The following is a 22,946-nucleotide window of genomic DNA, read 5'->3' as shown; positions in this document are numbered from 1 at the left end:
CCTCAACAGACTGAACTGACATCAGTCAATCACATTAGAATAAGCTTTTAAAATATCATTTATGGGGAAGTTACATGCTGGAACTTTTTCTTGAGTATCTGCCCAGTAGTTCTGTGCAGCACCTTTTTAGTTGCCAGCTACACTTGGTGAGCACAGGTTTGGTCTGTGTATATGCATGATGGTACCAAACCACACTGTGACGACAAGACCATCACGCGATGCTGTACACAGTCACTGTTGTTTTTTTTTTTTTCAAGAAATAGGTCCACCACACTCCTTAAAAGCAGAAAATGTAATTTTTACATGCCTGTTTATGTACAGTTGCAGCTTCAGAGGTGTTTTTAGTTGTAAGTTTGAACTTTTGACAGAGCAGGCTAGCTGCTTCCCCAGGGGTGGAGCAGCGATTTTAAAAGTAGGGATGCACGATGTTGGATCCGATATGCCGATAGTACAATCTATGCTTGCATGCATAATAGTATCGACATTGGCAATCGGCAGAGGAAGCACTGGGACCGTCAGGGTAGCACAGTCCATCCAGGGAAGCACAGTCAGGCGGCGGAGGAGAAGGCGACATATCGGCCTCTCATAATTGGCAAAATTCGCCGATGCCGATATTTCATTTTAGTGTTTTTATCGGCCAATACCAATGGCGTGCTGATAATCCCTATTTAAAAGTGTGGGGGTTCTACAGGTGGGACATGAGCACGGCAACCTCCCCGCCTTCGAGCCCTGTTTAAGTCTCAACATGCCAAATCAAAATAAATAAATGAATACCATGCATTTAAACAATTTTTTCTACTACTGTAGTTGTAACCACTGCTTCAGCTTACCATAAAATAATTACTGAGACCATATGAGTGTAACAACTCAGCAGAATTTATTTAGGGTCTGGTAGCAGTTTACTACTTACATCCAGTTATTTGTATGAAATGCTGTACTGAAGCATAGCTAAACTTATTATACTTAAGATAATCACAGAGTATCTTTATCCTACTTCCTTACATACCTTATGGACATGGCATTAAAGGAAACTTACACTTCCATTAAAATGAAATGGATAGTTATAGATGCAAAACAAATTGAACCCTGGTAACAAATCAGTATCTTCAAATAATTGGCTTAATAACATTAACAATTACAGGTTCAACCTGAAAATGTTTATGTTGCCCTTAAAACATAGAGTTTCATTTCTGAGTCCATGGACTAGTACAACCTAAACTGTTTTCAAAAAGTGTCTCTTTTAGTAGGAATCTGAAGGGGACCTTTAATTGTCTTTAACTGGGAAATTAAATACCAAAAGTTGTCCTGGAGGTTTTGTATCAGCAGGCGTCGGTTCCTCGCTAATAGCCACAGGGAACAAGTGGTCCCTCTTCACCCGAAGTCCACCTCAAAGCTAACAGGTGAATATCACAAAAGCAGGTGATTTGAGGCTAGTGATTGCAGAGAGTGAGCAACTAGCTCTGCCACAGCTACAACCATCTGAGCCCTTTTTAAGCTTAATAATAAACAGTAATATTACTGTGGTCTAGCTTTAATACACAATACAAACTACATTTAGCTTAAAACAGCATGAACTATGTGAGTTTACATTCTGGACACAGAGGTAACTTGTACATATTCTTGCCAAAGTCCGCCTAGCATGGTGGCTAATTAGCGATTAGTTTAACTCATGGTTAGCGATTAGCATGCTAATAATTAATTTGGTCGTTAAGACTTTACAATAAGGCAACACATTGTCATGAGACAGACAGATGTTACACATCTTAAATATGAGTGCTCACCTTTGTCTATGACTATTTAAGAAAGACTAGCTGAGCTGACACATCACATAACGAGAGATCGTTACAAAAGAAAATTCTACATTACTAACTAGTTAAATAGCTGTTTCATACCTCTGATCTGTTATTCTCTAATCTGTTATCACAGCCGGCAGCGAGTAACAGAAGCACCGTCGCTGAATGCACAAACGTGTCTTTACTATACTTCAATTCTTTACTCTTCCCTGGCCCGGTGGATTGGTCAAATGGCTGGATGGATGTTCAATTAATCTAACTTGACCAATAGGTTTCATCAATGACTACCTCAGGAAAAAGAGAGGGGGGCGGCATGTTCAGATATCCATCTGAACATGTCACTCTTGAAAAGAAAACAAATTAGAGTATTTCCCCAAATTCTGAACTCTTTCTTTCAACAATAAAGGGGCCATGGACAGTTTTTGCATAAAGTCGCTGCATTTTGATCAAAACACAATGTGTTATCATATGTCAGTGATTGTGCTCCTATAGGCTGAGATTTTGTTCTACAGTTGCTGCCCATGTTGTTTGTCATTTTTAACCATAAGCTGCATAAAGGCATAATCACACTAGTTGAATAATTCATCAAGGCCTTGACAGCTAAATGAACTATAAAAAAGTGTTGTACAAACATGGAAAACTGCCTATCTGGGTAGATTTCTGCCCTATATGACAGTGATTAAACTAATGGGGAAAGGACACACCACTATGTAAAGATGATCAAAGAAGCTGCCAGTTACTTGTTTTTACATTTAAAGAATTAAAATCCACTTGTGAATACATTTGCTCTGACTCACAGCTGCAGTTGCTGACAGTGTGCTCACTGCCTCTTCTCATGAAAAAGTCCAGTTCCACTTTGCACTGCAGCTCCACTCTGGGTTTTCTCTGCAGCCTAATGTGCTTCTGATCTCCTCTTTCCTCCGCCATTTCAAACAGCTGCCTTCAGCCTGCCCTGTGATGGAAGAAGACAGAGCTCAGTGGGCTCAGTTTACAGGAGAGCAGAGGAGGGAGGGAGAGAGTGTACAAAGATCAGACAAGAGGTGAATTACAGCAGAAGCAACAGTGACTGGAACACAAAGGAAAATCTAAATTTATTTGCAGAGTCATGTTTAAAATACACATGATTGGGCATTGAAGACATTTGATTTTAAATCTGTCTTAAACTCTATCATTCATTGCAACATTAGAAATGGTTGATAATTCATCAGTTTTTTAACCCAAACTTGAACTGTTCAGGGGAGCTTAGGTCTCTCCATTGGCAGCCTTAAAATTCAAACACTGGTGGAGACCAAACAGAGCTGAGAGGAGAGTGAGTAATGAAGTTAAATTCACCAGGTGGACACAAACATGACTCCAAGTGAAAGATAGTGTTACTTTATGTCTGCTGAGTAATTGTATGCTAACATATAAGTCAGAGGACTTAAGTAAGGTGATAAAACAGACCTTTCTTGATCTGTGTTCTTGTCTGTTCCTGAGTTCTCATCGACTTGTGAGTTTAAATTGCACTAAGCTCACTGCTGCTTTTGGTAGAGTGGTTGGGAAGAAACTATCACTGAGGAACATTGTTCACATGGCTACCTGCAGTATGCTTATGGAGTTACTTTTGTGTCTTTATTATGCAATCAAACAGAATAGGTTTGCAATCAAAAAATAGATTTGAGAGTAAAACTATTGTCACTGCAATCAAAAAATGTTTTATTGCAAGTAAAATAAATTTATTAAAATGCAAATCAAAAACTTTTCTTTGCGAATCCAAAGTTTTGTTTGAGAATCCAAGTTTTGTTTGAGAATTTTAAAGTTTTGCTTGCTGAATTTTGTGGGCGGGACCTACACTGAAAGATGTAAGACATGCCTCTATTGGCCAGTCTTGAACGGAGTGACAGCTTGGCAACATCCACAGTTAGTAAACGATCTGTGGGTAACTAGCCAATTGAGCTAAGCTAGCAGCTACAGACTGACAAAATAATATATATATATTCTTAACCCATTACACCCATTTACACCCATTAAACTTTTGGATTCACAAACAAAACTTTTGGATTTGCAAAGAAAAGTTTTGGATTTGCATTTTAATCACAAATTTATATTATTTGCAATAAAACATTTTTTGATTGCAGTGTTGATAGTTTTGATTGCAAACCTATTCTGTTTGATTGTATAATAAAGACACAAAAGTAACTCCATATATGCTCAGTAGAAGCTTTCCATCATTAGCATGTAGCTTATCAGCTAGATGACCTCTCATCATCATTGTAACAAGGGGGGCAGAGGGCTGATTACAGAGATCAGTCTGTTATAGCATGCAGCGATTTATTAGATATATTACATACATATTGACATTAGTGCTGTTTGCTTAATTGGAGCATGAATTACAATAACTTGTAAGAGAAAAAGAAAAATATTTCACAATGGGAGCTAAATATAATGAAAAAAGTTACACTGCACTGCCTTAATACATACTTTTGCATAGTTCAATAGTATGACCTTTGCTGACCTTTGTTAGAGATGAGATGCAGGAGAAATTATCCTTGTAATTTGTGTGTGCTCCCCTTTCCTCAGCAGAAACATTTAACTGAGGCACTCTTTACTTTTTCACTGTAGTCCATAAACAGTAGTGTTCTTCAGTGTGTCTGTCCACTGTCAATCCACTGCTGCCCCCTGCTGTCAGGCTGTCACAGCTACACGTAATGCAGATAAAACATAGTTTAAATGACCCTGCAGTCAACTACATGTGAATTGGATAACTGGACATAGACAGAAACACAACAAGAGCATCCTTCTTCATACCTGTAGTTTGAGCAGCCAGTGGTTGATTCACATGACAACTTGATAACTTATATTTCTGCTTCTTCACAATTCTCCAAGAGGCTGTGTTGTTCTCTAGCATTATTATTGTAAAAATATAACAGTAAGACCTGCCTGTTTTGATGATGTGGATGTAGGTGCAATAGGATTCAGGAATTTGTAGGATTCGTAGGTTTCAGTAAAATTCTAATGAAAAGTAAAAGGTCTACTAAACTATCTTTGTAATTTATCAGTACTTTTGTTTTTGTGACATGACAGAAAAATGAATTGAGTTCTGTCTTAATTCAATTTGAACTCTAATCACCTCAACAACATCAAAGGACCCTCCTACACAGAGTACAACATCAGTGAGGAGGTTAGAGAGGGAGTACAGCAGGTCCTGGGCACAAATAGGGGATGATGAGAATCTCAGACTGACTTCAGACCAGGACAGACACTACACCAACTGTCTTCGAGTCATAATGAGTCAACACACAAACCATTTAACATGACCACCAGACCAAAACCACTCAAGATCATCAACCAGGAGTCAGTGGATAACTAGAGAAAGAACAAGGACAACATCTTTTAACAGAGTTACAATTTCCCTTCATATACAGCCACCTGTCACATGATAACAAGTGAACTGTCTCTATTCACAAAATTCTATTCTCTATTATCTATCTATCAATACTCTATTCATGAAAATCATGAGATGCAGTTGAAAGCTATGAAAAAAAAACAAATAAGAAGACTTTGAGTTAAAATTATGTAAAACTATAGAAAAGGGAGTTTTGTGACATCTATACTCATCCAATTCTTAAGATAAAAAACATTTCTGCTGGATGGCCCTGTATTGTGTTGTAGCAAAAGCTGAGCCAGGTTAATCTTTTCTAGACTCTAAAAGACACCCAGTCGTCTCACTGAAATGCATGATGGGGCTGCAAATGTCAGTCTGAACACAGCTTTAAAATGCTCAGTACACTCTTATCAAATGTGTTCACATGACTCTAAACTTTCCAAGTTACATAGTAGGCTAGCAACCAGTCCATGTCTCAGGTTGGATTACCAAAAAGGTAAAGCAGACAACTTCACAAGAGTGCAAGAAGCTCAGGGGCCCCTAGAAGCTCCACATTATGTGTCTGTTGGTTTGCAGTACTATGATATGGTGATTCATTTAGAATGAATATACACTAAACTTTCCATTAACTGAGATGATAAGGGCCATAAGATCCTGCAGTATCTTGAAGTTGGGCCCTGTGTCACACACACATCCATGTAATTTAATTTCATGATATCTTCTCTGGTGCAGACATACACCATGCTTATACTGTATATTCATTTTATTTTATTTTAAAAACAAGCCAGAGTTGGGGGATTTCAGCCCTGCTTTGAAACAGCTAGTCCACTCTGTCTCTGATTCGCTCCTGCCTTTACCTGCAACCAAACAAATCCCTCCCACCTTCATACTTCTGCTCTGGCTGATTGGCAGGTGTATCAGCTACTCATTGGCTGCAAAGCGTCAGCTTTACGTTCGCTCCAGTTCACTAACCAATCAGTTGTCCTCAACAATCGCAACGCCATACGGACCCTACGGGCCGCCATGTTGGTGAGGGACTAATAACCACAGCACTGTTTGCGCTCCTTTAAATCTCACTGGGACCACAGAGCAGTATTTTTCTTAATCAGTTTTATAAAAGAAATATGATAAATAAATATTTTTTCTCACAGTGTTTTCTTCCCTTTTCCAATTAAGCTTTTATTAATTTGTATTTCCTGAATTATCAGTGTTTTAATGTAATATTTATCATTTATTTCTGAAATTCATTATTGAATTATTATTGAAATGAATAATATTCTATACATCATTCTATGTGCTACAGAGAACAGTTTCACATGAACATGATTTAAATAGCCTACCTCCATGAACACCTCTCCCCCATTTCCTTCACGAGTCCTCCTGTCCTTCTCTCCACCTTTTTTTTCTTGGCCATTCTGTCTCCCCTTCTTCCCCTTCCCCGTCATCCTCTCTTACCCATCACCACCTCACCTCACCTCCCTCCATGCCTCTCTCTCTTTCTCCCTTTCACCCTTCCCCTCTCTTTCTCTCCCTTTCTCCGTTGCCCTCTCTCATTCTATCTCACTGTAAAGAGCTGTACCTAAAAAACACCAGCACATACAGACTTGCACAAAGAATAATGAATAACAATGAGACCAATTAGGAAAATAACATAAACATATTAGAAACATATTTAGATAAGCAGATATTATAGACTATACACACCCTGACCTAACTAGTAGTTGCCATATTAGTGATAGTTGTGCTACTAAGTAGTAGTTGTAAAACAGTCATAGCAGTCATAGCAGTAGGAGATGCAACAGTAACAACAGTGGTAGCAACAGTAATATTATAATCAAAGTAAAAGCAGCAGTTATGTGTATAACGTACAGGATATAGTTGCAGCAGTAGTAGTGGTAGTCTGTATCACTTAAAGTACCAGTGCCAGGGTACTGTAACCTAAGTACTCATCTTTACCTACCCAGGGATCAGTAATGGTTTGTTTGCAGTAGCTAGTTGTTGTACAGGTTGCATTGGTTGCAGTATAGTTGTGACTACAGCAACAGCATTTTCAATAATTGCTGCTTTGACAATAGGTTAGTAGTTGCAGGGACAGTATCAGCTGCAGTAGCTGTTTAAGGTGCAATAACAGTATTACTTGCACTGCTTAATACTTGAGTAAAATAATTTGTGGTCAAGTACAATACTCATTTACAATACTTTTTTACATTAATTTTGTGTACTTGCACTTTGCTTCAGTAAATCCACTTTGTGCAGCTGTATACTTGGAGCGAAGAGGTTTTTGCTTATCCCATGACTGTTACTTGATAATAAAGATTCAAATAAAGTGTCGACAAGTAACCTGATGCATATAATGAAGTCAAAAATATGATGCATTGATTGAACATGATAATTGGTAGATCCAGTTACCCAACAGTATTAAGCACCACCTGGACCAGCTACAGCATTAAAATGGAACCACATTTATTGCTTCAATAATTGAACAGTCTGGGAGTCATTTTGTAAAATGACTGTTTTTTAGCACATTCCGTTGCCAATGAAAAATAACTTTTACTGAAGTACATGTTTGAATGCATATTACTTGTAATGGGGTATTTTATATTGACATTAAGTAAAAAAATCTTGAGAATTCTTCCTCCACTGGGGGGTGATAGGGGTTGCAGTACAGTAGGAGTTGCAGCAGTAGTTTTAACAGAAGTATAAGTAGAAGTAACACTGATTCCATTACAATGCAACTGAAATGACTGTACAGTAGCACTAATAGTTGCAGTAGCAGTAGTAAAAATAGCAGTTGCTTGCCATAGTGGGCTGGTTTAGCCATGACTAACGTAAGAACATGATTTAGACGACAGTGTTAGCAGTTGGGCTGCACAACTTATTAGGAGATTAAAGGTCCAGCCTGTAGAATTTAGTGGCATCTAGTGGTGAAGGTGCAGATTGCAACCAATTGAATACCCTTCCCCTTACCCTCCCCTTCCAAGCATGTAGGAGAACCATGGCTCTGTGAAGGAGGATCAAGTGGCAACCCCCATGTTAAAATGCCCAACTTTACAGCAGACATAAACATGTTTACAACCTGGTACAAAAGGCTGGTCTCGATAGCTATAGCTAATTTCCCCATGCATGACAGCTGTATGGGGGGTGAATTTTTATATAACTCATCCATTTAAATTTTATGAGGGCTTAAAATTATGCATAATTAAGGGTGTGGCCGCTTTGACTACTAGTGGGTGCTGTCACAGGCAAGCTGTTACCATGGCGACAACGTTGGTTAGGTAACATAACCATGGCGTAACCCCAGATTCACAGAGTATAGGCGTGGCCGTAGCCATCACTGTTTCAGTGAGTTTTCAGTTCATGAAAGTTTGGTAGCCTAAAAATTCTTGTTCAGCGTTAGTTTGTTCTAAAAGACCCTCGAAAGAGTTGGATGTCCATTTCTTCTTTGGTAAGTACATTTTGTTTTACTGGTTTTAAGCCTGTTTTTCGCTAGCGTTAGGGTCAGCTCCACCCTCTTGTCCAAATATGGTCACTTCTCGCTCCAAATATCCAAGATGGTGATGGTCAAAATGCAGACTCGAGGCTTCAAAACAGGAGTCTACAAACCAATAACATCACGGCCAATAATGGTCATGGTGGCTATGTCAGTTTTTACAGTCTATGAAGGGGACCCCCTCCCTGTGTCGGTATAAGGGGCTCATTCTAAGGTAACAAAAACACAAAGATTCTTATTTTCAGATGATTATACACTAATTAAAACCTACTTATGAATTATATTCCATTTCTGCCAAATCCATTCTGCTAGATGCCACTAAATTCTACACAATGGACCTTTAAAGCTATACATGCACACCATAGAAAACTCTCACATCCCCTGTGTTGCTGACACACATACACCAAGAGGGTGACAGATTAAAGATTAAAAACTTGTGTAGATAAAATTTGCTTCACATGGAGGTAAATCACACACACGCGCACACACACACACACACACACACACACACACACACACACACACACACACACACGGGGGAGGGTTGTCTATTGTTTCCATCTGGCCAATTGCAGGCTGAATATTTTTAAAGCTAATCGACCAATCACCGTGTACCTTCAGCAACCTCGCTCTTCCCACTGGCCTATAAAAGCGGGGGCTCCGGCTAGCGGGTAGGCAGCTGTCAAAGTAACGATTGTCTTTCACACCAACAGCAACACAAACTCCTATTCATCTATTTTTTCATCGTGCAATATTGGATATTCATTTCTTTTTCTAGCCTTCATCTAACATGGCGGACAGTAAAGTGGAAAGCAGCGGAGAACTCAGCGCCAAGGTAAGGACAAGAGGAGAAGATGCAGACAATGCTTTTTCTAATTCCTGCCTCCATTTATATCACTGATTTCCCTTTTTAAGCACACCGTCGACATAAAAGAAGACTTGATTTAAAAAATACTATCCAATATCGCATGTCTTATCATTAGCTTATAAGTTTAGTAAACACTGACATTAAGCTCTATACTATTGTAGTCCACTGAGTTGTATACTGTAGGTAAAGCAGCTGTGTGAATGGATGAGGAGTGAAGACAGGCTGGTTAAGTAACGTTACTGGTTTAGGGGAAGAAAATACATCAGCTCCTCAATGGGTTTTAAGCCTTTGCTGCTTTATTTTTTGAATGTTTAATGTACATGGAGCCAGACATGAAGAGATTAGAGCATATCAATGTGTCATTTTAAACTACATTTACGGGCTCCATGTGCTTTCTGTGTATACCACGGTCCCTGCCAACCAGTCCCCAAACTCATTGAGAGATTTGCCAATCGAATCGGTTCAGTTACGCACCTTATTTGTACATTGTACCGTTTATGTAGCTATAACCTAATTTAGAACCCCCCCCCTAATCAAATCAGCTGTTTAATTGAAAGTAGTAGTATAAAGATCATAATTTGTTAACTACGCGACCGCTCAGTGTTTCATGCAACGCTGTGGGAATAAAGCATACAGTTGATTTCTGATCTCTAAATATTGGGTCTATATTAAAGAGATGCCTGGTGATATTTCAGAATTGCTCAGATGTCACAATTCAGAATGTGTTTGAACATCCATATTCACACAACATTTTAATTGCATCTTAAATTTATATTCTGAAGGAGTTTTGTATACTATCGAGTTCGGACTGAGTTGTATGGTGAGACAACATGAGTAGCTAATAGGCTAGGAAGGCTATACATGGATATAACTACACTATCCAGCTTAGTCTCGCCAGGCGCTAACTCCAACAATAATAGTTTATTCATCTCCAGCTCCTCCTCACTGTCGGCGGAGAGCTCCGGTCAGTTGTTGAGAACGCGCATGGATCCATGTTTAGTAGTGTGTTATTCTGGAGGCAGCCTGTTGTAGATATTGCCTCCCAGTATTTATTGTCCTCTTTAAAAATGGAAATGGTTTCTCGAAGTCTGTCGTTTCTAACTGGTAGTTCTGTTGCGTAAGGGAGGCAGTTATTGTTGAGTCCCGCTTTTGTTTCTATGATGTGCCGTCATTTAAAAGAAAGTCTGTCTTCTTTATATACGGGTGACAGTTAAAAACGAATTGATAGGAAGTAGACTGATGGTCCAGTTACTTCAGGCAGTTGGTGCGCGAGGGAAGGACGGCACGGTAGTGCCAGTCTGAATGCAGCGCGCGGTTTGAGTGATGGATCGTTAGGTAGAGTGTAAAAGAGCTCTGTTTGCGATTGTATTACACAGGTCTGGTGGAAAGGAGTAACGAACAGCCTATGGCAATCACAGACAACTAAATTAAGTTAGAATTAGGGAGGTTTGCCGTTCATTTCCAATAAGAAAGCAGGTGGATGGTCGATACAGAGAAGGTTAGCATGACCCCTGAAGAATGAAAGGATGACACGCAGTCAGATGGATGGGTATACAGCATGGGATTCTTCTGCATGTAGCAGGTAGTTATGTTAGGTTTCTGCAGCCTATGTGTAAGTAACATTTAGAAAAGTGGCTACAATACTAAAAGACATTGGATACAGCAGCGAGGACTACATGCCCTGGAAGCATCTCTTACTAATAATATTATTAATAATAATAATAATAATAATAATAATAATAATAACAATAATAGTAGCCTATGTGTAGTACAGTAGCCTGCATGGAGATACATGGTGTAAGTTTGGTGGCTATTGGGGTTGTTTGAGGAGTTTTGTCAGAAGAAAAGCATGTATTTGCTTTGGCACTTTCTCTGATTAGCAGAAAGAGAACAGTCAGCTGCTGTGCTGCTGGGAGTTCTGGTCTGGGTGTGTCTGTTGTTTCCCCACCAGGCTGCAGTAACAGATGGTGTCAGGTTTCAGCCAGCCAGAACGAGGTAGGAGGGACTTAGAAAAAGCTGACCAATAGGAGGTCTGAGCTTCAAAGCACCACCTGTCGCTAAAAAGGCAACTTGCAGCCCGACAGCTTCATGGAACCGAGAAGGAGGGAGGGGAGAACATCTCAATGTTCCTCCCCTCTTTCAGCAGGACACACTTGTTGTGTCTGCTACCAATCAGAAAGTCCAGTTTGATTAACAAACCACATTTACTGTTGCCAGTTGGAACGTGAGAAAATTGCATTTTTGTGTGTTGTCTATTTGGTTTAGCAAGGGATACATGAAAATTAAACTTTCTTGATGTTGGGTGCCTATTCTTTTCCATGGTCATTTTAGTCATTAATGATAGGATGTCTTTCATTTCATTGTAAAACTTTGTGCCTATTTTGTGTCATAGCATGTGGCAACTGCTCCCTTCAGTCATTACAGTACATTTTGCCAATGCTATAGAGAGTTAAATTTTGCCTTGACCTTTTTAGACTGCCCAAATTCATGTAAATGGGATGGACAAAATATTAGAAACACCTCTCAGTATAACTCCAAAATAACCCTAAAATAAAGAAACACCTCTTGAAAACTGATTAAATAAAAACTGAACATTATAATCTTCATGAAGCTGGGATGTATTGTATGGATGTAGTATTATACACAGCATTAGTTTTATCTAGGTGTTCCTAATAAACTGCTCAATGTCTGCACAGTGCCCCGGCAGTTTGACCACAGAGCAAAAGAAAGGACAATACAAAGTTTAAACAAACACAGAAAGATGTTGAACCTTTGCATTAGTATTTTGATGCAGAGAGCTTAAAGATCCCCTCCAGACTTGTTTTAACACATAAAATTGGAATAATAATGTGTGTCTGAACTATTTTTTCCACAGAAAAGCACAATTCGCACATTAACATTTGCACATTCTTAAAATGGCATCTATTCCTTCTCCCTCATCAACAGTTCCAGAATCTATGAATATGCAAATATTTTTCTTTTCAAATGTTTAAGTGCTTGATGTAAAATATGTCCTACTTCATTGAATAGTCCATTCTCAGTGTGCAATGGAGGCTTCAAGTTTCCACATCACACTTGTGTGGAGGATTAGCTTCCAAACTAGTTGTGATGTCACAAATCATGCTCAGAGGTACGCACCTTAAATTCAGGTTTTTGATGAGCACAGAGAAACTTTCCTCCTTCAGTAAATGAATGTGAAAACAGCTTTTAAGTATCAAAGTCTGCACATACATCATTCTGCACAGTTAAGCTCAAACTACTAACTGTAGGAACAAGAAGAAAAACGCATTTTTGAGTGGAGTGGGACTTAAATGTTGACCTTTCACACTCATTTGCTGGATACATTAAGACAGATCATTTTCAGTTTTGATCATTAGGTCATTTCTTTTGTCCTTGTGTTAATAACACAATACTACATTCATAAAACTGGATGTGTGTGTGTGTTTGCTTTCAGGAGCTGAAGGAGAAGAAACAGGCTGAAGAGACAAAGAATGGAGAGGATGCCACTGCCAATGGCAAAACTGTAAGAACAGATCCTCTCTCAGTTTGTAGAACATGAATGGTCTTTGTTTCTCTGCTGATGAGCAATATAACTGTCTTACATGTCAGGATGAGGAGAACGGAGAGCGGGAGAATGAGGTAGAGGAGGATGAGGAGGACGTGGGAGAAGAGGAGGAGGATGGCGAGGGTAGGTGTCTTCATACCATGCTGAACCAAATGGAAAAAGAGAAGCTGACACTATTTTTGTGAGACTCACACTCATTATCTCACTATTGTCGCCAGAACTAAAAAAAACATATATACAGTACTGTGCAAAAGTTTTAGACACTTTAGATGTTTAGATTCCATTATGCAGTTCCATCAGGGAGGCGTCTGATCATCCCAAATTTATTCTGCGGCATGACAATGAGCCCAAACAGACAGCCAGAGTCATAAAGAACATTCTTCATCAACAAGAAGAACAAGGAGTCCTGCAACAGATGGTATGCCCCCCACAGAGCCCTGATCTCAACATCATGGAGTCAGTCTGGGATTATATAAAGAGACAGAAGCAGCTGAGAAGACGAAATCCACAGAAGAACTATAGCAACTTCTCCGAGATGCAGGAACAACTGACCTGCCAAGTACCTGAAAAACTGTGTGCAGGTGTACCGAAGAGAACTGCTGCTGTCTTAAAAGCAAATCTGCTCACACCAAATATTGATTTAATTTAGGTTTCTGCTTTTTACTCAACTTTGTGTGAAGTTTATTGATAAATAAAAACTATAAATGACAGTATTTTTGAAAACATCCTCATTTTACTTTTAGTGGCTAAAACGTTTGCACAGTACTGTGCGTATATTACATTATATATGTATATAGAATTCCAGAATACTGCTCAGAATGATGGTTGGTTATTTGTAGAGTATGCTAAATTAACAATCACTTTTACTATTTGTGCAAGCAACTGTATATTTACAACAGTAATTCACGTAGTACACTGACAACATAGCAGCGCTTAGAAGAGACTTATTTCACTAACACATGGTTAGCAGAATCTGGGAGGTGTTCTCTGGAGCTTCAGTGCAGAATACCAGTCCAGCCCTCTCTCAGAGGAGGAGCCTGTTTTTAAGCCTGTTTTTACTAGTGCTACTTTAGTTGATTGTGTGTTAACTCAGGTAAGAAAGGAGAAACTGCACTAAAGAATGTAACAGAAGAGTTATTTTATGAAGACAAGAAAGAAAATTAAAGGATCCTTGTTGATAATGTTTTTATGAGGTGCGTACACACAGGTCCAGATGCAGGGCTGCATGACTGTGAAAAATACAACAAACCAACAGAAATGTCAATGTGCTGTATATTTGTGCATGTCTTTGTGATTACAATATATGTATTAATTACCATCAACCACTGAAGCAAGCTACTTCACACTGTTGTAGTTTATATGTATATGTATATATATATATATATATATGTGTGTGTGTGTGTGTGTGTGTGTATACATACATTTATTTATTAATTTCTCCTTATTCAAAATTGAATTTCTGCAGTATCTATAAAACAGGGAACAGTCAGTTCGTGCTGTACAGTCTGCTGACAACAAAACTGACTGATTCTACAAGTCTCTGGAACTCTACCAGAGGAGTGAACACCATTCTTCAAAAAGATATTCCATCATTTGGTGTTTTGTTGATGGTGGTGGAGAGCTCTGTTTAACACGTCAGTCCAAAATCTCCTGTAGATGTTCAATTGGGTTGAGATCTGGTGACTGTGAAGGCCATAGCATATGATTGACATCATTTTCATACTCAGTTAACCATTCAGTGACCCCTCTTGCCTTGTAAATTGGGGCAGCATTGTCATCCTGGACGAGACCACCATCAGGATAGAAATGTTTCATCATAGGATAAAGATGACCACTCAGAACACTGTGTTGATTTGCAGTGACCCTTCCCTCCAAGGGGACAAGTGAACCCAAACCATGCCAGCAAAATGCCCCCCAAAGCATAACAGAGTAACCAGATCCAATCACTGTAGGGGTCAAGCATTCAAACCTGTACGAGTCTCTTGGTGTACACTCGCCCATTTGTCAAGAATATGGTGGTGATGACTCATCTGACCATATCACCTTTTTCCACATCTCTATAGACCAGTACCTAACACACCCTGGACTCCAGAATGCGCAGATCTATCCAGTCGCCTCTCCATCAGCTTCGCCAAATCTGTTCACTTTTGTGAACTTTTTGGACAATGATAACATATAACTATAAGTCACTCATCAGGACAGGGAAATTTTCAACTCACTACTTTGGAGGCTCTCTCCTGCCGACACTGCTACCTCGCCGGTCGAGGTTTTCCAATGTAAACATCGGAGTAAACATCGAGGAAAAGGTGGAGAGGATAAACACCAGCTGCTATCCCGACCACATAGACAAGCAAAACCATCTCTACCTCTATCTCTTACATTGGAGGAAATACCGAGGTGAACATGGAGGGATTAAACACCAGCCACATGAATCTTCTGGGGACCCCAACTGCCCTGATGGCGACCTTTTCTCCCTGCTGTGGTTGGGAGGAAGGTGTACTGGGCACTGAGGGGCTCAGGAGGAGCTTCTACCATCAGGCCACTGGGATCCTGAATTGGGCCGCTGCCTTGGACTGGCCACTCAGTGGCCAGACTATGGCACTCAGCCCCTCACAGATATAGTTTATATTTAAAAAAAGCCTTAGTATTTCTTTACAACTAGATGCTGTAGTTTTTAACAAACATTACTTAAACAGGAGGAAAATTTATTGGGGACTATTATCAACAGCAGATTATATGTAATACATGTTTGGTTCTCTGCTCCAAGCAGCATCATTTACTTCTGTTCAGTAAGCTACATTACAGCCCATCAAAATCAACAAAGGATTAGGTTCAACAACTCTTCTTCAATATACTGTGTTCATTCCTGTCCATAGTAACCTACAGACTTCATAATACCTGTGAATGTATTGTTTTCCCCTCATATACGGATATTAGTTTCCCCTGTTGCACTGCCCATACGAGTTCCTATGATATTTTCCTGCCTATATACAATGTGAATTACATCTGTATTTTAACATGAATATTAGTTCAGATCATACACACCCACACATAAACCCAGATGATACAGCCAAGTACCAGATCTGACAGATAAACCTGAAAGCTGTCTACATCCTTTATCAGTATAGGATCAGAGGAATACCTGACACAGCTGCTCAGCGCTTCCCCAACTCTTTGTTAAATGTATAATGCAGTAACATATATTTTACTATCATGTTCAAGTATCTCAGATTGACAAGAACAGAAATGACAGATAAGGGGAGGTTGCAGCAGTATTCACTGTAAGGTCAACATAATCCTGTAACCACACAGTAATGTGATGGGAGCATTGTTATCCAGGTCAGGTAATACATGTCCACCTAAAGCCTGGGTTTATCCTGCATCACTGCATCAGTCTAACAGGCTGTGATTATCTGTGTGTATTCAGGTGATGAAGAGGATGATGAAGAAGATGAACTTGATGGGCCAACAGGGAAGAGAGCAGCTGAAGATGATGACGATGATGAAGAGGTGAGAAAGAGCTGCAATGATATATGTTCAGTTATAGGAAGAACAGTGACCAAAGAACACTTAGTGGCAGCTAAAAGGGACAGTTGATCCCTCACACTATAGAAAGGCCTTCACCCTGAAGCTGAACAAAAGTGGGGTCACCAGAGCTCAGTAGCCTTTGTATAGAGGAGGATTAGGGGCAACTTCATAAAAACCATTATATTTAATATATATTCAACTCAATTCAATTCATTCAAAGAAATGCAGGCAACTGACAAGTTATGAGTATAGTGTGTTTCCATTACCCTGAACTTCACAGATATTGTATCTTCTAAATTTCACATCACATCAACATCCTCATCTTTATAATGCACTGACAGGACAGTGAATTTAACTCCACAAGGAAGTGACTGATGGGCAAGATATTGTCTAATTCAGTAATGGAGACTATGAAGATAAATATTCAGATGCATGGTAACTTTGCCCACTGTCAATATATGAGGAAGTAGTTGGTAAGCAGACTAGATTAGTTGGCACTGGGACACAGTGATTATGTGATTGATAAAAGCTGATAATGAAAGATGATGGTGACTTGAGCTGAATATTGAAACCCCTGAGGTATAGATGTGAGGGCTGACACTGAGGTTGAAGCCTGAATGTGGAGGTGGAGAGATGAACTGATCAGAGAGGAGTGGGCTGCTGGCAGCTAAGGAGGAGTCTGAACCTGCACTTCCTCCAGTGGTCACTAGATAGAGCCTCCAGAACATCCAACTTGTCTTTGCCAAAAACAAAGGGGATAGAGAAGTCATTATATACATAGAGGATCTCTATAATGTTCTTATTTTTCATTCTGATTGGTTGGAAGGTGCGGATTAACTTTTAGTAACCAGATAGTATAACCAGACACATATAACATAGGTGTTTGATTTCAATGAATGCCTCAGATGATTAATTATTGGCATAGGAAAGAAGCAAAAACAAAGTTATGCTACAAAAATTTGTATTAATGTTTGGGAAAGGGACCATTGGGAACCACTGGTTTAATACATAACAATGCATGGTATTTTATAAGCTTATCTTTTGTTTTTTTGTTGTTTTTTAATGAAATCTTAATTTACAAAGTAACTAGTATAGCTGTTAAGAAATGTTGTGAAGTAAAAAGTGCAATATTTCCCTCTAAAGTAGTGGAGTGGAAGTATAAGAATAATATGGAGAAACTCAAGGAAAGTACAGGAACCTCAAAATTGTGCTTAAGTACAGTGCTTGAGGAAATGCACTTGTCAGAATTTTAAAACTCCTTGCCCAGCCTTGTGAGTGCCTTCCTGTTTAGTTAGATGTTGCCTTGCAACATAAAAGGCTCAGGAACTATATCTTATGATATTTCAAACAGAAAAGTGAGATAAACATTTGTTATGTGTAAATATTATATTTTAAATTAGATTTTACATGTGGATTTTGTTGGCAAGAGGCCATGGTATAAGCAGGATAATCATTCAATTCTATTCAGTTCAATTCAATTCAATTTTATTTATATTGCGTCAAATCATAACAAAAGTTATCTCAGGGCACTTTTCACATAGAGCAGGTCTAGACCATACTCTTTAATTTAGAGAGACATTCCCCCATGAGCAAGCACTTGGTTACAGCAGCACAGAAAAACTCCCCTTTAACGGGAAGAAACCTCAAGCAGAACCGGACTCTTGGTGGGCGGCCATCTGCCTTGACCAGTTGGGTTGAGAGAGAAAAGGAGGTAGGGGGAGAGGGGTGAGAGACACAGAGAAGCATAATAACAACAATAATAACAATAACAACGATAATAATAATAGAAGTATGACTAGTAATAATAATAGCAGGAGTGGGTGTTGAGGCAGGATACCAACAGGACCACGCCACAACGGTGTCCCTGCAGCCATGTTTCTCGCTGTCCATAACCAGGTGGTCCAAGTCCCTCATCCTGTGAGACAAGAAAGCAAAAAACTCCGGGGACGAAGCAAAATTAGGCAGTCTAGGCCTATAGCAGCATAACTCAGGGCTGGTCCAAGGCAAGCCTGGCTGGCCTTAACTAAAAGCTTTATCAAAAAGCAAAGTTTTAAGCCTATTCTTAAATGTGGAGAGGACCGAATCTGGAAGATAGTTCCATAGGAGAGGGGCCTGATAGCTGACTGTAGGAACCACAAGTAAACCTGCATTCTGGGAATGCAGTGTTCTAGTGGGATAATAGGGTACTGTGAGCTCTTTAAGATCTGATGGTGCCTGACCGTTAAGGGCTTTGTAGGTGAGGAGAAGGATTGATCTCTTTTTCTAGTTTTTGTCAGTACACCTGCAGCTGCGTTCTGGACCATGTGGAGAGTCTTCAGAGATTGTTAGGGCAGCCTGATAATATGGAATTGCAATAATACAGCCTAGAAGTAACAAATGCGTGAACTACTGTTTCTGCATCTTTTTGAGACAGGATGTGCCTGATTTTTCGCAATATTATGTAGGTAAAAAAGGCGGTCCTTGAAATTTGTTTTATGTGGGAGTTAAAGGACATATCCTGATCAAAGATAACTTCCTGATTCCTTACGGTGGTGCTGGAGGCCAGGGTAATGCCATCTAGAGTAGCTATATCATTAGATAATGTGTTTCTAAGGTGTTTAGGGCCAAGCATGATAACTTCAGATTAGTAGCAGAAAATTGCAGGTCATCCTTTATGTCCTTAAGGTATGATTGGAGTTTCATTAACTGATTGGATTCATCTGGCTTCATTGATAAATATAATTGGGTATCATCTGCATAATGATGAAAATGTATGGAGTGTTTCCTAATAATATTACCTAAAGGAAGCATATATAAGGTGAATAGTATTGGTCCAAGTACAGAACCATTTGGAACTTTGTGTCTAACTTTTGTGTGCATGGAGGATTCATCATTAACGTGTACAAACTGAAATTGATCTAATAGGACTTAAACCAGCTTAATGCAGTTCCTTTAATGCCAATTAAATGTTCCAATCTCTGTAATAGGATGTGATGGTCAACTGTGGGCAACAGAACATCAGTACTGATGTTTTGCGAAATCCATTACATCCATTACAATACATTCAGTGACACTTGAACATTATAGTAAGACTCGGACATTAATCTAACATGTTTCAGACCTGCCAGAGTCACATTAAAAAAGAAGCAACGTAAAAATAGCAAAAATAAAGAGGCAAAATACATGGAAGTTGGTTTATGATTGTGGAAAGCTCTGTGTGTGCACACCTCTGCTAATTGAAGATACACTTTTGTGCTCGCTGCAGTTTTCATTATGGACCAATCTGTGTGCTGAAATGTAGACAAGGGCTTGATACACTAGAAACCACTCCCCTCACTCAAACAGACGCAAAACATAGGCTAATTGCGCTCAGCTGGAAAACTTTATGGGCATGTTTGCGACGGCATACTATTAGCGCAAAATCTTTTGTAGACAAGACCTTAAAACAGAGCAGATTGCGGGTGCAAATGCTACGCAATTCACAGTTCTATTGGCGGCGCAATCCATTCTTTGTGGATTTGGCCCGTAGTGGGCATTCTCCTGGATGACTGGAATATATTTAAACACAGTTAATTTAAATTTGACTACTTTTAGATCAACACAAATAAAAAATGAATCCCCCCAAAATTTATTTCTGGCTTGAAACAGCATGCTGTAATTTCCTAATCATTTCCCAGGAGGTTTACTGGAAAGAACTAATTAATCTGGGACAATTTATAGCAAAAATAGAGACAAAGTTGGAGAAAGTTATTTAATTAGACTTGAGATTAGTTGAGTTTATAGGCAGTTGCTGATATGCAGTGGAAATAACTCCTCCATTTAAATAAAGCTTGGCAGAAGATTTAACTGAATTGAACTGCTAATTCAGTAAATAAAATATGAAAAATCTAAATGGCTACTTTGCAGCTCTGGCTTTCTATAAAGCTGCTCTTTTCCTTTTTTCTTTTGCATATTTCTGATATTATTTGGTGACATACTGCTTCTAATCTATGTTCTATATTGTTCCACATCTATAAATACAATCTTTATTTACATCAAATCTAAAACCAAACAACAAATTAGTTAAGAGTCTTTCCTCTCATGTTAGTGACTGTGGAGCTGTTATTTGTTAAGATTATTAGGTAACCAAGCATCCAGCATCTTAACACAGCACAGCCCGCATCTCAGAAAAGCATCTCTGCTTTTTTCTAACCAGCTGACTGGCTTGCATGCAGACCAGTGTTATATGTACCTGAGACAACACCTATCACCCTGTTCTTTATTTCCAGGATGAATTTGAAACCAAGAAACAGAAGACAGATAAGTAAAGTCTGCAGTGGCTGCTCTGTCTGGAGGACGACACCATCAAGAGACAGACAGTTTTCTAGCAAACCTTCAACACCTCAGTCCTCCCTTCTTAACGAGAATACTTTTAAAAAGAGAATTTGTTTGTATTTTTATTTACATTTTATATTTTTGTATATATTGTAAAGAGGACGGCCATTTTGCAACAGTAATCTTTCTGGTTATCAAGTGGTGCTTTGAAGACTTTTAGATCCAGAGTCGTTATCATGAGCCGTCCACATTCTGTATGAACCAACCAGATGCATCCAGCCTATCATTCCATTCACACTCACACCTCCAACATACTGCAGCATGTCCAACACAACACACACACACACACACACACACACACCCTGGCTTACTTTACTCCAACATGGGATTCATGTATCAGTTGGAAAAAGGTGTGTTGACCTGTAATCACATGGGAGTGTTACAGTAATTCAGTACTTCTCAGGGTGCTGAGTGTGGATTAGTAGTACTTTGTATGACATTCTAAGGCGGTAATTTCTGCTGTCCATCTGTCTCTATCTGTCTGTTATGGCCTAGTTGAATGTTTTTTATGTTCTGTTCTGTATGCTCTATCTGTGCTATTTTATTGAACAATAAACAGTCATTTGATTTTGTTTGTAACTGTGCTGTTTTATGCAAAACACAGTCTGTGCACTGTGTATTTTACACCATCTCTGTGTCTTCTCACACTTGCACTACCCAGCACAGATGCAGTGGTAGGTGATGGGAATAAACAGCAGGCAGCTGGATGCTACAGATGTCAGCTGTAAACTGACTTCTGCTGTTGGATTGTGACTGTCACAGATGCATCATCATGCCTTAACACGAGAAAAGCTGGCAGTTGATCCAGATGAGTAAGACCAGAGCTGTCCTCTGACCCACAATTCTCTTAAACTTCCTCAAAGACCGTGGACGACATGTCTGTGTTTAGGATTTCAGCATTAATAAAATAATGCTCATTTACACTAGATTATAAATAAACAATTTCAAACAATATTTTTGACTCTGATTTGCTTTCACAACCATGTTTGATTTCCCATTTCCATTCGTCAATCATTACCTATATCAGGGTCATGACTACCAGTGAAGAAAAATTTTGACTTATCTCATCATTAACTATTTCTTCTGGGTCACAATTAATTTGTAATTTGTCACACTCACAATCAGTTGCATATTTTCATGTGTCATGAAAGCTGAAAGTTTGATACATTTTCAGAAAAGATGCTACACATTCCAGCTCCAGGTCTGAAGGCAAACAGCAATTTTGGTGAAATGTCAACAACATTTTAACAGTCTAACATTTTTTGAAGAAAGAGTGATGGATGAGGTTATTTCCACCTGTTGTCAGTGTATGGTTCTCCTTAGCTCACATTATGATTAAAGTTACAAAGGTTTGGCACAGTTTTTACATCTGCTGAGATATATATATATATATATATATATATATATATATATATATATATAAAATAAAGAACCACATTGTGTAACAGTGTCCATCCTCCAGTCAGGCATGGACAATCATATATTTACTGATTCAAACATGTGGGATATGGTGAATAATGAAAAGAGGTCAACAAACCACAAGTCAGTTCACCAAACAGGAGGGACAAAGACTACTTTGAAGGAAATGTTTTACTGTATGCAGAAATTGGGCTTTTGTAAGAGTTAACACAAAACAAACTGCCAACTGGAGACCGCCTTGAAGCCAGAAACTACAGACCAATAAGTATACTGCCAGTACTCTCAAAGGTTGCTGGTCTACATTGTATGCAATTTGGCTTTAGAGCAAATCATTCCACTGAAACTGCTACCTTGCACTTAATAGAACAAATTAAATCAAGACTTGACAAAGGAGGAGTAGTTGGTGCTGTATTTTTAGTTCTGCATAAAGCATTCTATACAGTCAATTATGATGTTTAAATATCGAAACTCTCTTAATTTAACTTCTCATCTGGAGCACTGGCATGGATGTCTTCATATTTATCAAATAGGAGACAATCTGTTAAAGTTGGTGACACACTGTCCAA

At 39.0% G+C, this 22,946-nt stretch overlaps 1 protein-coding gene and 2 long non-coding RNA genes across 3 annotated transcripts; 1 reads left to right on the top strand and 2 right to left on the bottom strand.

Moving 5' to 3' along the window:
• Positions 1 to 854: 854 nt before the first annotated feature.
• On the bottom strand, positions 855 to 6,631 carry LOC137188387 (uncharacterized). The gene is made up of 3 exons (XR_010929382.1): positions 6,498 to 6,631; positions 4,288 to 4,471; positions 855 to 2,745 (listed from the first exon to the last, which is right to left on the bottom strand). It is a non-coding gene; the product is annotated as an uncharacterized lncRNA (long non-coding RNA).
• A 2,669-nt stretch (positions 6,632 to 9,300) lies between these two features.
• On the top strand, positions 9,301 to 21,529 carry LOC137188385 (prothymosin alpha-A-like). Its single transcript, XM_067598061.1, has 5 exons — positions 9,301 to 9,482; positions 12,970 to 13,038; positions 13,125 to 13,203; positions 16,508 to 16,590; positions 20,856 to 21,529. The coding sequence occupies exons 1-5, from the start codon at positions 9,438 to 9,440 to the stop codon at positions 20,892 to 20,894; spliced, it is 315 nt and encodes a 104-aa protein (XP_067454162.1). The 5' UTR covers positions 9,301 to 9,437; the 3' UTR covers positions 20,895 to 21,529.
• Positions 18,077 to 20,860, bottom strand: LOC137188386 (uncharacterized). The gene is made up of 2 exons (XR_010929381.1): positions 18,998 to 20,860; positions 18,077 to 18,574 (listed from the first exon to the last, which is right to left on the bottom strand). It is a non-coding gene; the product is annotated as an uncharacterized lncRNA (long non-coding RNA).
• Positions 21,530 to 22,946: the final 1,417 nt, after the last annotated feature.

This window comes from Thunnus thynnus, chromosome 8, assembly GCF_963924715.1.
Source record: "Thunnus thynnus chromosome 8, fThuThy2.1, whole genome shotgun sequence".
Lineage (NCBI taxonomy): Eukaryota > Metazoa > Chordata > Actinopteri > Scombriformes > Scombridae > Thunnus > Thunnus thynnus.
This window is presented reverse-complemented; position numbering and strand designations above follow the sequence as displayed.

What these genes read in the sequence shown, in the direction of transcription:
- LOC137188385 (XM_067598061.1), top strand. Translation starts at nt 9,438, where the DNA reads ATGGCGGACAGTAAAGTGGAAAGCAGCGGAGAACTCAGCGCCAAG. An exon ending in AGAGGAGGAGGATGGCGAGG is followed by an intron (nt 13,204 to 16,507) that starts GTAGGTGTCTTC and finishes GTGTGTATTCAG; the next exon opens with GTGATGAAGAGGATGATGAA. An exon ending in ATGATGACGATGATGAAGAG is followed by an intron (nt 16,591 to 20,855) that starts GTGAGAAAGAGC and finishes CTTTATTTCCAG; the next exon opens with GATGAATTTGAAACCAAGAA.